This window comes from Crinia signifera, chromosome 7, assembly GCF_055691185.1.
Source record: "Crinia signifera chromosome 7, ASM5569118v1, whole genome shotgun sequence".
NCBI lineage: Eukaryota > Metazoa > Chordata > Amphibia > Anura > Myobatrachidae > Crinia > Crinia signifera.
The window spans coordinates 35,658,126-35,672,221 of record NC_139223.1 but is presented as its reverse complement, the minus strand read 5'-3'; the positions used below and the strand labels follow the sequence as shown (position 1 = coordinate 35,672,221).

At 48.8% G+C, this 14,096-nt stretch overlaps 1 protein-coding gene across 1 annotated transcript in view; it reads left to right on the top strand.

The window, feature by feature from the left end:
• DRC3 (dynein regulatory complex subunit 3) overlaps positions 1-14,096 on the top strand; it is a 43,971-nt gene that overhangs the window by 23,302 nt on the left and 6,573 nt on the right. Inside the window, exons 5-9 of the mRNA XM_083152801.1 lie at positions 2,878-3,044; positions 3,438-3,584; positions 6,375-6,494; positions 7,486-7,601; positions 10,470-10,641. Of these exons, the coding sequence (XP_083008927.1) occupies positions 2,878-3,044; positions 3,438-3,584; positions 6,375-6,494; positions 7,486-7,601; positions 10,470-10,641 (722 nt within the window). The remainder of the gene's footprint in view (positions 1-2,877; positions 3,045-3,437; positions 3,585-6,374; positions 6,495-7,485; positions 7,602-10,469; positions 10,642-14,096) is intronic.

Here is a 14,096-nt window from a genome sequence, read left to right as displayed (position 1 = left end):
AGTCATCTAATCGCGTTTGGGTGGAGAGCGGTTGAATTGGGGATGGGTCCGGGAGGGCCACTTGTTGGGGGGTCTCGGACGTGGACTGGGTCTGTGAGGCTAACAAGTCGCCTCCAGAGGGACGCTTGGGGGAGGGTTTGAAGAAAGGAACCTGGGGGACTGATCCCACCGCTTTATGTTTTTTAGGAGGCATGGTGCTGAGAGGCGCTTAGATGAGTAATAACAGTTAAGGGGGTTCACCGTAGAGAGGTGTTTAGGTAGTTGTCGGAGCACTCAGAAGATGTCAGACACATTGTACATTGAATTCCCAAGGGGAGCAGGGGGGTGCCAGACGCGTTACATTAGGCCTGGCGAATGCATATTGGTCGGGTAGGGTGGGAAGGAGCTCTGGGGGCCCAAGTCTGGCCCAGCCGGGCCGTTCCCCCACTTAGTCGTTTCTGTATATGTATGTCTTCCCCTAATGGTGGGGGAGGAGGGGGGCCAGGTGAGAGGGCCCCTGCTGTGCTGTATTCGGCAGGCGGTAGGGCACTAGGGACCAGGCAGCAGGCAACAGGGCACAAGGGGCCGGGGATGCGCTGTCACAGCAGCCTCCGGCGCACTATCAGTCCCAGCAAGACCTCAGATGCCGGGGGCCTTATCAGGGGGAATCAAGAGTGCGGGGGGATGCAGTGGTACTGCTCTGTCTTCCAAGTGCCTAGATCCCCGCTCCGCCGCGACACCAAGCAGCAAGCTGCCTCCGGCGCACTATCTGCCCCAGCACTCTCCCAGCCCGCCCCACGTGTAGCTCGGCTTGAGGCACTCACCGGGGTGTAACAAGCGGCGCTGCGGAGAGTCCGGGATGGCTCCTTTCTCCCGCCGGCGTCCGCTCCGTGCAGCTTGAAGGGGCTTCCACGCTGTGGAGCTTCTCGCCCGGTCCCTCACCAAACTCCAGATCCTGGTGCAGGCGGGGATTCTAGGCCGCAATCCGCGGAAGCCGTTAGAACGGCTTCCCGATTCCGCGGCTTTAGGTGCTGGGTATGGGGGGGTTCAGGAGAAGCTGGGGAACCGGGGAGGGTGTTTTGGGTGTTGGGGAGCCGGTGCTTATAGTGGGGTTTGCTGAGTAAGGCCCGGAGCTCACGTAGAGTGCGACTTGCTCAAATGGCCGCCAAGCCACGCACAACGCTCTGTTTTCTATCCCACGACCAAGGTCTTATCCATTAACCCATTTTAGTACCAATCCCATGCTTTTGAGTTTATTTAGCAGTCTGCAATGTGATATGGTTCCAAAAGTCTTACTAAAGTCTAGATAGCCATATCTATTTCTCTATTACTTTAATCACCCAGTGAAAAAAGTCAATATGGTTTGTTTGACATGATGTCCAACGAGTAAATCCATGCTGTTTGGGATCCTGTTAACTACTGGATTTGAGATAATCTACAACTCTTTCTTTAAAAAAGTGTTTCCACCAATTTCCCTACTATTGATGTGAGGCTCACTTTTGGTACTTGTGTGCATCTCCCCGGCTTCCACTTTTTTGCATTGGTACAACATTCGCTCTTTTCCAGTCCTCTGGATTTCTGAAAGAAACCACTCCCTGCCTTTTGCCAATGCAGTTCGCAGAAGCCAGGGTTTGCACATGCACAGCTGCACCAGTCCTGACACCTGCAAGATCAATTTCCTAGGTGCTGGGACCCGGGCTATCTGTCTTCTCTACAGACACATGGACAGTGGCAACTCCGATACTAAAATTAAGGTACAGAGCCGCCATAGGCTGCAATCTTACAACTTCTGACCCAGCAGATGCTGCCTCACAAGGCGTGTTGGGTAAACTTTGGCGATAGACACTAGGGGGACGGTTAGGTGGTGGGAGTGTGGGCAAGGGTGGATTAGGGTTAAGCACTTACGTGAGTGTCAGGCTGTGGGCAGCAGCGGTGCAACCAGAATGTGGTGACCCCATAATAACATTTAGAAGGGGCCTCTATCCCAATGCTTATTGAGAGACACCTCTCTCCAGTAGTTATTAATTGTATGCCCCAAAATTGTTCCCTAGTTTATGTTCTGAACCATAGTAGTGCCCTGGTTAATGTTATGCCACATATGTGCCCTAGATTATTATATGAATAAGGGGGTAGGTTTAGACAATATGGGGATGGTTAGGGTCAGGCTGTAGAATGGGAGCTAGGGTTAGGCACCCGGAGGAAGATTAGGGTCAGGCTGTGGGGCTGGTGAGGTCCTAGACTTTGGGAATGGAAGGTTAGGGTTAGATTATGTGTCTGGGGGTATAGGGTTAGGTACTAGGAATAGGGTTAGGCAGAGGGATGGTAGGGTTAGGCACTATGGGCAGGATTTGGGTTAGCCTTTGGGGGGTGGGGTTAGGCACTAGGGGGAGGGTTAGGCTGTGGGGTTGGAGGAGGTAGGGTTAAGCACTAGGGGTAAAGTTACTTAAGGATTAGAGTTACAGATATAGGGCCAGATGTGTCAAGATTCAAAAAGTAATAAAATGGGGAGTGATAAACAACCAGCCAATCAGCTCCTGTCTGTCATGTTATGGTCTGGGTTTGAAAAATGACAGGTAAGAGCTGATTGCCTGGTTGTTTATCACTTTCTACTTTATCACATTTTAAAGCTGAATACATATGGGGAGGAAACTTACGTGGACTGCCACTCGGCTCAGGTCACTACCAGGAGTGGCGAACACATGGCCGCCGGGACCAGGAAGATCACATCACACCCCGAGAAGCTGCCCATGGCATCGTCAGATTCTAACTATAATTTTGTCGGATGCACTTGATAAATGATAGGTAGAAGCTGATTGGTTGCAATGGGCAACTTCTTGCTGGTCCGCAGTGTGGTTGCTGTGGAACAAAGCATCTTAATTTTTGATTTTGATTTTGCAGATTTGTCATTTAACAATATTGAGGTTATAGAGGGCCTGAGTGCTCTCACCAAGCTGGAGGATCTCAGCCTGCACAACAATCGGATATCTGGCATCAGTAACTTGGACAGTCTGGAGAATCTGCAGGTTCTATCCATAGGGAACAACAACTTGTCATCCTTGGAAAACGTAAGGACGGGGCGAGCGCTCCCTATACATTGATCCCTGTACTCTGAATGGTTCTTCTCCCACAGCTTCCCTTCTTCATGTTAAGGGGCTCATTCATTCATAAACAATTGGTGCTTCAGCCAATCAGATCCTGGTATTTGTTTAAAAAATGACAATTGGAGGCTGATTTGCTGGAGCATCATTTATCATACAGAAAGAGTTTTATGACTCGATAAATGAGCCCCTTGGAAACCTAGTCAGCACCTGTCTCACACCGGCAGCGCCAGCATGATCTCCTCTCTTTGTCAGTGTAAAATGCTGCCGTTCTTCATTGCCGGTAAATGTGTCCGTTTAATGTTCCTGTTCATATAACTTTACCTTATGCTCAGGTTTAATGCCCTGTCTTGTTCCCAGCTCTCCTACCTACGGAGGTTCAAGCAGCTGCGGACACTGAACCTGGCAGGAAACCCGCTATCTGCAGATGAACACTATAAGTTATTTGTGGCAGCTCATCTGGGAAACTTGGTGTATCTGGATTTCAGACTCATAGATGAGACTATAGTAAGCACGCGCCACGTTACCACTCTCTTCATAGGCTGTTTATCTAGAACAGCGGTTCTCAAACTGTGGGTCCTGACCCCAAAGTGAGTCCTGACCTGCTCAGCATGGGGTCGTGACTCCCTATTGCTGACCATCAGGCTGATGGCTTTTCTGATCTCAGTCAGTGATTCAAGGAGTCTGAATAATCTGTTGAATTGTCTGTTATTTTAGACTCCGCCCTTCACTCTGTGCCCCCACAATGCTGCCATGTAGGTGCTGTCTGCTGACTACACGTGTGATGTGATGGGTTATGGTATATTAGACTCCTCCCATCACTCTGTGCCTCCACAATGCCACCATGTATGTGCTGTCTGCTGACTACACGTGCGATGTGACAGGTTATGGTATATCAGACTCCTCCCATCACTCTGTGCCTCCACAATGCTGCCATGTATGTGCTGTCTGCTGACTACACATATGATGTGATGGGTTATGGTATATCAGACTCCTCCCATCACTCTGTGCCTCCACGATGCTGCCATGCATGTGCTGTCTGCTGACTACACATGTGATGTGACAGGTTATGGTATATCAGACTCCTCCCATCACTCTGTGCCTCCACGATGCTGCCATGTATGTGCTGTCTGCTGACTACACGTGTGATGTGACAGGTTATGGTATATCAGACTCCTCCCATCACTCTGTGCCTCCACAATGCTGCCATGTATGTGCTGTCTGCTGACTACACATGTGATGTGACAGGTTATGGTATATTAGACTCCTCCCATCACTCTGTGCCTCCACAATGCTGCCATGTATGTGCTGTCTGCTGACTACACGTGCGATGTGACAGGTTATGGTATATCAGACTCCTCCCATCACTCTGTGCCTCCACAATGCTGCCATGTATGTGCTGTCTGCTGACTACACATGTGATGTGACAGGTTATGGTATATCAGACTCCTCCCATCACTCTGTGCCTCCACGATGCTGCCATGCATGTGCTGTCTGCTGACTACACATGTGATGTGACAGGTTATGGTATATCAGACTCCTCCCATCACTCTGTGCCTCCACAATGCTGCCATGTATGTGCTGTCTGCTGACTACACGTGTGATGTGACAGGTTATGGTATATCAGACTCCTCCCATCACTCTGTGCCTCCACAATGCTGCCATGTATGTGCTGTCTGCTGACTACACGTGTGATGTGACAGGTTATGGTATATCAGACTCCTCCCATCACTCTGTGCCTCCACAATGCTGCCTGCTGACTACACATGTGATGTGATGACCTTCTGCAGTAACTCGCTGGGGTCCCGTAATTATTTTTATTGTCTGATGGGGTCACAGAGCAAAATAGTTTGAGGACCCTTGATCTAGAATATATAACCCTTAGTTATCTATGGAAACCCGATGTTTGCTTAGTTGTATAGTGTGTACAGGTTGAGTATCCCTTATCCGAAATGCTCGGGACCAAGAGCATGTTGGATAAGGGATTTTTCGGATTATGGAATATTTTTTTTCATACTTACATGGTCCCCTGTTGGTGCCCTGATGGTCCCCTGACATCCATGATGTCCCCCATCCACAGTGACCTCCGGGATCCTCTTTGGTGGCATCTCCGGTCCCAGGGGTGCATTGCGTCACCGGCGCACCAGCGCAATGCACCTCTGGGACCGGAGATGCATCTGAAGAGGATCCCAGAGGTTGCTGTGGATGCCAGGGGATGAGGTAAGTATGAAAAAAAGGGTCTGGGGGAAAAAAACTCCCAAACCACCCCCTCCCGAAATATTCTGAAAAAAACACAGTTTTCTGAATATTTCGTTTTTTGGAATACACGGATGAAGGAGACCCGACCTGCAGTATAAAACCACAGCTAGAATCTTAGGGGTTAATTTACTAACGCTTCTAAAAAGAATAAGAGTTGACGTTGCCCATATTATTTCTCAATTGCATCCTAGAATATGAAAGGATCTGATTGGTTGGTCGATATGGGCAACACCACCTCTTTTAATTTTGAGAAGCTTTAGTAGATGTGCCCTTAAGTGGTGGCTGTAGTCCCCTTTTTAGTTAGTTACCTATGCGCCACTTTCCATAAATGACCTCCATTGTGTTATTGTTACACTCTGACAAGTTTTTGGGACTTGCGTGAGCCACAGCCTGTGATCGCAGGCCGTACGCTGGCTGATCGACAGCCGGCTGATATTTGTGGGTAGCATCCCAGCGTTTTCTGGGATTGCTGCGCAAAAACACAGGTGTGCCCGGCTGTTGGGATGGAAAGCCACTTCCATCATCAGTGGCACCGATCTCCACACAGCCATCGCAGCGCCGAGTATTGAGTTGGGGAGATCAAGTCCCCCTCTCTTCGCACGGCTGCAAAGACATTCACAGCTGTGCACAGAGGCAGCCCTTCACTCAGGCAGGGAAGGTCTGAATCGGCCCAATATGTTTTCGACCTATTGACTGTCTATCTAAACATTGTCAATTTATAATACCACACCCAACTGGCTGTGCAAGGCCCATGGTTTATGGTTCTATGGGGAGAATTCAATTGTTTCTCAATTCGAAGTTCAAAAAGTGACCCATTTGGGCACCTAAATAGCACTTTTTGGGACACGCCCAACAATTTGGCAGTTGTAGCTGCTTTTCGTGGCTAAACCCGGCCTGTCTGGACGCAATGAGAAACAAACAATTGAATTTCAGCACCCTTGATCTCCATCCACTTTACACGGGAGATTGGTGCCATAAACAATTGAATCGCCACCAATGTGCAGGAAATCCTCAGGCCTCCAGCTTTTTGTATTTCAGAGGGAAATCGCCAATGTGAAGTATCAGTATTCCATTGAAGAGCTGAGTCATAACGAGACCTTGGAGCGGGTAAAGCAAGAAAAAGATATGCAGCTTCAGCAAGAGCTGGACGAACACAAAGTAGGTGCAAGTAGGGCTCGGCGCACACTCTGTTAGGGGTCCCCTTGCCATCTATGCACAACATACCACTAGCAATGAGCCCCGCAGTACAGTCTATGATGTAGCAAAGCTTATATGGGCGTGGTTTATATGTTGTGCGCAAATCACCAGACAAGTCAGATATATAACCCATCCGCTAACCCACCCCTAGCATCCCAACATAGATCTGTTGAATCGCATCTGAGGCTGCATATGCATATCGGATGCATATGCTAAATGAGGGGTGGCTCACGGGGTATCGAGGGTGACTTCTCCGAGGGGAGAAGTTGCGCTAGTATATGGCCAGCTTAAGACTACTCTGTCCATTTTGAAATAGGATACTCTGGGGTGTATCCAATGAGCCCCGAACATTAAATACCCCCCAAAATCCCTGATTGGAGCTGATTGGATAGCTCCAGGTGGGCCACATAGCCGCAGAAACTTACTGCTGCTAATTGGACACTGCCCTCTGTGTGGGATCTTATGAAACAATGGACCTGACTCAGAAGCGGTCACATCAGGCAATTAACAGTGGCCGCAGTGCTCAGGCACCAAGGCACCTTTGTGATGCCGCTTCCAGTGAGGAGTCAGTTGTAGAGCGATTGACAGGAAAAGACCATTCGGGGAGGTAACAGGGAGTGTCAGCATGCCAAAACCATTTTCGGGGCGTGTCTTGACGTGTGTCTGCAATCTCATACACATTAAACATGGCGCCAGTGTCGCAACTCCCCGGCCATTCTGTGTAGACATGGAAGAACCTTGGGAGTGATTGTTCCTCAATGCGGCTGCGAAGGAGTACACATAGAAAGTTTCTGTTTGCCGAGAAAGCTGCTTTGGCTTTGGTGGGCGTCTCTGGTGAATTTTGGGCGACTGGTCCAATTTCGATGCCTCGCAGTTCTGTCACTGAGTTTTTATATGAATAACATCTGTATAATGTACCTTTTTCACCATTGTATTACTGGTTTATTTTAAGGCTGCCTATGTGGAATATCTGAACGGCCCTTTTCTCTTTGAGAGTATGTATGCGGAGGATGTAGACGGAACCCAGTTATCCGCCCTCCCCGGAGTCGCTGAGCTCGTGGACTCATATCCTTCCCTGTACACCTTGAAGGTGTTTAGAATGAGTTAGTTCAATCCCCAGTGTATTTTGGACTAGATTCCCATAAAGTAACCCCCTGCCATAACAAAGTAGTAGGGTTCCATGCAGGGGCGGTATAAGAGAGGAGGGGGCTTGTGCAGGCACCCTCCACTAAGCTGGCATTATGTGAGAGTCTACTGCACATGTGCAGGGCCTCAGGAAAATGGCAACACATATAAATAATATATAGTTTAATCAGTAAAGCAAGCTAGCTCTTATGTTTCTTCATCTTTCTTACTTATGTTCTATGACAGATAGTGGGGGCAAGCTGCATATGATTGTTGGGCTTTGCAAATTATACACAGTGGTCCTCTTGCCCATGGACCCGGAAACCTAGATCCTCTGTAATGCAGCACACATGCTGGGGTCTAGGTCCTCTGTAACGCAGCACACATTCTGGGGACTAGATCCCCTGTAACGCAGCACACATCCTGGGGCCTAGATCCCATGTAACGCAGCACACATGTTGTGGCCTATATCCCCTGTACTGCAGCACACATTCTGGGGCCTAGATCCCCTGTAACGCAGCACACATCCTGGGGCCTAGATCCCTTGTAACGCAGCACACATCCTGGGGCCTAGATACCTTGTAACGCAGAACACATGCTGGGGCCTAGATCTCCTGTATTGTAGCGTACATCCTGAGGCACAGATCCCCTGTATTGTAGCATAAATCCTAAGGCACAGATCCCCTGTATTGTAGCATACTAGATTGTAAGCTCCTCCGAGTAGGGCCCTCTTCCCTCCTGTTGTCAAAGCCCACTTCTCTTCACATTTCACTCACAGCTCTCCTTTACTCCAACACTCAGTGACCATCTTCATACTCATCTCCATCATTGGCCTCAAGCCTCTAGTTGTATGTTGATTGGGTCCTCACTACTTACATTTAAGCTGCAATGTGTATTGAACTGTGGCGCTCTTTATTTGTACTGTATTTTTGTTATTTATTCAATGTTATGCCAAGTTGTGTCTCCCTGTATTGTTCCTTTGTACGGCGCTGCGAAACACTTGTGGCGCCTTATAAATAAAATTATAATAATAATAATAGTACATCTTAAGGCACAGATTCCCTGTATTGTAGCAGACATCCTAAGGCACAGATCCCCTGTATTTTAGCGGACATCCTAAGGCACAGATCCCCTGTATTGTAGCGGACATCCTGAGGCACAGATCCCCTGTATTGTAGCATACATCCTAAGGCACGGATCCCCTGTATTGTAGCATACATCCTAAGGCACAGATCCCCTGTATTGTAGCGGACATCCTAAGGCACAGATCCCCTGTATTGTAGCGGACATCCTAAGGCACAGATCCCCTGTATTGTAGCGGACATCCTAAGGCACAGATCCCCTGTATTGTAGCGGACATCCTGAGGCACAGATCCCCTGTATTGTAGCGGACATCCTAAGGCACGGATCCCCTGTATTGTAGCATACATCCTAAGGCACAGATCCCCTGTATTGTAGCGTACATCCTGAGGCACAGATCCCCTGTATTGTAGCATACATCCTGAGGCACAGATCCCCTGTATTGTAGCAGACATCCTGAGGCACAGATCCCCTGTATTGTAGCAGACATCCTAAGGCACAGATCCCCTGTATTGTAGCATACATCCTGAGGCACAGATCCCCTGTATTGTAGCGGACATCCTAAGGCACAGATCCCCTGTATTGTAGCGGACATCCTAAGGCACAGATCCCCTGTATTGTAGCGGACATCCTGAGGCACGGATCCCCTGTATTGTAGCATACATCCTAAGGCACAGATCCCCTGTATTGTAGCGGACATCCTGAGGCACGGATCCCCTGTATTGTAGCATACATCCTGAGGCACAGATCCCCTGTATTGTAGCGGACATCCTAAGGCACAGATCCCCTGTATTGTAGCGTACATCCTGAGGCACAGATCCCCTGTATTGTAGCGTACATCCTGAGGCACAGATCCCCTGTATTGTAGCGTACATCCTGAGGCACAGATCCCCTGTATTGTAGCGTACATCCTGAGGCACAGATCCCCTGTATTGTAGCGGACATCCTGAGGCACGGATCCCCTGTATTGTAGCATACATCCTAAGGCACAGATCCCCTGTATTGTAGCGGACATCCTGAGGCACGGATCCCCTGTATTGTAGCATACATCCTGAGGCACAGATCCCCTGTATTGTAGCGGACATCCTAAGGCACAGATCCCCTGTATTGTAGCGTACATCCTGAGGCACAGATCCACTGTATTGTAGCGGACATCCTGAGGCACGGATCCCCTGTATTGTAGCATACATCCTAAGGCACAGATCCCCTGTATTGTAGCGGACATCCTGAGGCACGGATCCCCTGTATTGTAGCATACATCCTGAGGCACAGATCCCCTGTATTGTAGCGGACATCCTAAGGCACAGATCCCCTGTATTGTAGCGGACATCCTAAGGCACAGATCCCCTGTATTGTAGCGTACATCCTGAGGCACAGATCCCCTGTATTGTAGCACACACCCTGAGGCACAGATCCCCTGTATTGTAGCGGACATCCTGGGGCACAGATCTCCCTGTAATGAGGCACACACCCTGAGGCACAGATCCCCTGTATTGTAGCGTACATCCTGAGGCACAGATCCCCTGTATTGTAGCATACATCCTGAGGCACAGATCCCCTGTATTGTAGCGGACATCCTGGGGCACAGATCTCCCTGTAATGAGGCACACACCCTGAGGCACAGATCCCCTGTATTGTAGCGGACATCCTGAGGCACAGATCTCCCTGTAATGAGGCACACACCCTGAGGCAGCCCCTTGCAGTGCCATTCCTTAGCCTGGACCTCACATACAGGACTAAGTTTACTGAAGTCTGCCAGAGCATATTCACCTACGGTCTCAGCCACCACCAGAAGAGACTCACGGAGGTCACTGTATTCAACGAGTGTCTTCAGGAGGCTGTGACAGAAAATCAGGAGGCCGGAGCCAGGAAGATTCAGGAATTTGAATCAAAGAACAGTGAGGTAAAGGGGAGGGTGTTTGGCTTATAATGGATGTTTGCAATGTAAGTACTCCCACACTGAGGAGACCATTTTTCTCATCACAACTATTTTCCAACCTTTAAGGGGTTTATTAACTAAGATGGGTGTTCTATTGAAGATGGGATGTTGCCCATAGCAACCAATCTTATTTATTTAGCACCTTCTAGAAGATAATAGAATCTGATTGTTGCCCTTGAATTTGCATGATTGCCCTATCCGTGATTGTCAGTTGTATCTACCAATCCAACTATGATAGTGAGCCCTTTGATTGCAGCATATATATATATATATATATATATATATATATATATAGTACACTTACCCCCCCAAAAGAAGGATGAAGACCAGCACTCAGGCGAATTGCAGTTGAAGAAAATAAGAAGTTTATTCCATGTGCAGTTAAATAGCAACAATGGCTGTCCCGACAGCCGTTTCAACTGGGCTCAAGCCAGTTGTCATCAGGGGAACAGAGCATACAGTTTTCCCTGGTTATAAAGACAAAAATTGCGCCAAAAACGAATGTAAATGAGGACCATTTGACCTCACTGTGTCAGGAATGACGTCAGGGAAGCCCTGTCAGGTGGAGAGGGCGGGGGGCGCAGGGGTGAGTGACAGCGGGAATCCCCGTGCTGGCAGCCTGTGATAGGCTCGCTGCGGGGAACCCGTCATCTACTGTATGCTTGCCGGGTGTTGCTAGGATACAAGCAGGACTGTGGCAAGATCGTGTAGTGTGTAGCGGGGAGAAGTGCTCAGGGTCTACGATGTGACCGAGCGGGTGTGCGGGGTAGGGACCGGACCGTGGATGCAGACGTCAGACCTGTCACAGTGAAGTGTACAAATCATAAAAGCACGCGGCGGTGTAGGATCGCGATCACTAGGAGCAAATGCACATGCCGGTATAAGGGTGGCCATGGCAACAGAAATAACAAATCAAGTTGGGAAGGGGAATACAAGCGGTCAGTGGTGACACAAGCGGGGGAAATGATAACACATGTATGTGGGCACACAGCAGTGTCCACCATCAGCGAATGAATCTGATAACCACAATAACTCACGGAGAACTAAAAAGGTCAACATATGAATGTGTAGACACTACGGGCACACGGCGGTGTCCAACATCTTAAATAGTAACCGGTGTCAACGTTATAACATAGTGAGTAATACCCATGAGAGGTGGGAGGCATATGTGGGTCTCATAGACCAAGTCGACATGTATGTGTGTTGACACTCGGCGGTGTCACTCATGCTACGTGCGCAATAACTGCGGGAGGTCACCAAAACAATGTGGTGAGTATAAATACCAGCGGAAGACACACGGCGGTGTCTCACTGCTGTTAGGCTAACAGTGGTCAACATGCATGAGAGTTGACACACAGAGGTATATATCACAAAGTATGTCAGAAACATGGGTTAGGTTATCAAACAATTGCTGCAAAAGGTAAGAAATGATGAAACAACAACGAAATAGGGAGAGCACGGCGGCGTCTCTTTGAAGGTCGACATATGTAGGTGTGGACACACAGCGGTGTCGCTCAACATCAAAACAACATTAAAGTACATAGGAGAATGTCAAAAACAGAGGGCCAGGGGCGGAATGTCAATAAGAAGGGGATTTAAAGAAAACAGCCCATCTTGAAGTCCTCGTTGAGGCCGAAAGGGGCCATGCAATTGAGTCTAAATATCCACTGCAGTTCTCTTTGTAAGAGCAGCTTGTCCCTGTCTCCACCTCTTCTGGGTGGGGGTATGTGATCAATGATGGCACACTTCAATAGGGCAACGTTGTGAGAATTGGAAAGGAAATGTCTTGCCACAGGAAGGTTCTTTAAATCATTGTAAGAATCCGTTGTAGAGAAGCTTTTCTTGATCGAGGAGCGGTGTTGACTAAGTCTTTCTTTGAGCATTCTTGTCGTCTTTCCGACATACAGTAAATTGCAGGGGCATTTCAGAGCATAAATGACATATCTGCTGTTGCAGTCAAGGCGGTGCTTGATTGAATATGAGATCTGGTCTTGGGGATTGACAAACTTGGAGCCAGTAATCAGAAACTGGCAATTGGAGCAACCTGAACATTTGAATGTCCCCTTCTTCTTGCTGAGCCAGTGTATCTTGCTGGCTGGTGCCGGTTCTGGTGCAGTTTTAACCAGGAGGTCCCTAAGGTTAGGGCCCCTTCTGTAGGCAAACCTCGGTGGCTGTGTGAGTTCTTTGCTCAATGTGGGGTCGCTGGAAATGAGGTGCCAGTGTTCCTTGACCTTTTTGCGGATATGGTCCGATGCAACTGTGAAGGTACTACAAAAGTTCATGGTTTTAGGCATGGTGGTGCTGGTGGGTGGTTTGATGCTGATATTTAGACTCAATTGCATGGCCCCTTTCGGCCTCAACGAGGACTTCAAGATGGGCTGTTTTCTTTAAATCCCCTTCTTATTGACATTCCGCCCCTGGCCCTCTGTTTTTGACATTCTCCTATGTACTTTAATGTTGTTTTGATGTTGAGCGACACCGCTGTGTGTCCACACCTACATATGTCGACCTTCAAAGAGACGCCGCCGTGCTCTCCCTATTTCGTTGTTGTTTCATCATTTCTTACCTTTTGCAGCAATTGTTTGATAACCTAACCCATGTTTCTGACATACTTTGTGATATATACCTCTGTGTGTCAACTCTCATGCATGTTGACCACTGTTAGCCTAACAGCAGTGAGACACCGCCGTGTGTCTTCCGCTGGTATTTATACTCACCACATTGTTTTGGTGACCTCCCGCAGTTATTGCGCACGTAGCATGAGTGACACCGCCGAGTGTCAACACACATACATGTCGACTTGGTCTATGAGACCCACATATGCCTCCCACCTCTCATGGGTATTACTCACTATGTTATAACGTTGACACCGGTTACTATTTAAGATGTTGGACACCGCCGTGTGCCCGTAGTGTCTACACATTCATATGTTGACCTTTTTAGTTCTCCGTGAGTTATTGTGGTTATCAGATTCATTCGCTGATGGTGGACACTGCTGTGTGCCCACATACATGTGTTATCATTTCCCCCGCTTGTGTCACCACTGACCGCTTGTATTCCCCTTCCCAACTTGATTTGTTATTTCTGTTGCCATGGCCACCCTTATACCGGCATGTGCATTTGCTCCTAGTGATCGCGATCCTACACCGCCGCGTGCTTTTATGATTTGTACACTTCACTGTGACAGGTCTGACGTCTGCATCCACGGTCCGGTCCCTACCCCGCACACCCGCTCGGTCACATCGTAGACCCTGAGCACTTCTCCCCGCTACACACTACACGATCTTGCCACAGTCCTGCTTGTATCCTAGCAACACCCGGCAAGCATACAGTAGATGACGGGTTCCCCGCAGCGAGCCTATCACAGGCTGCCAGCACGGAGATTCCCGCTGTCACTCACCCCTGCGCCCCCCGCCCTC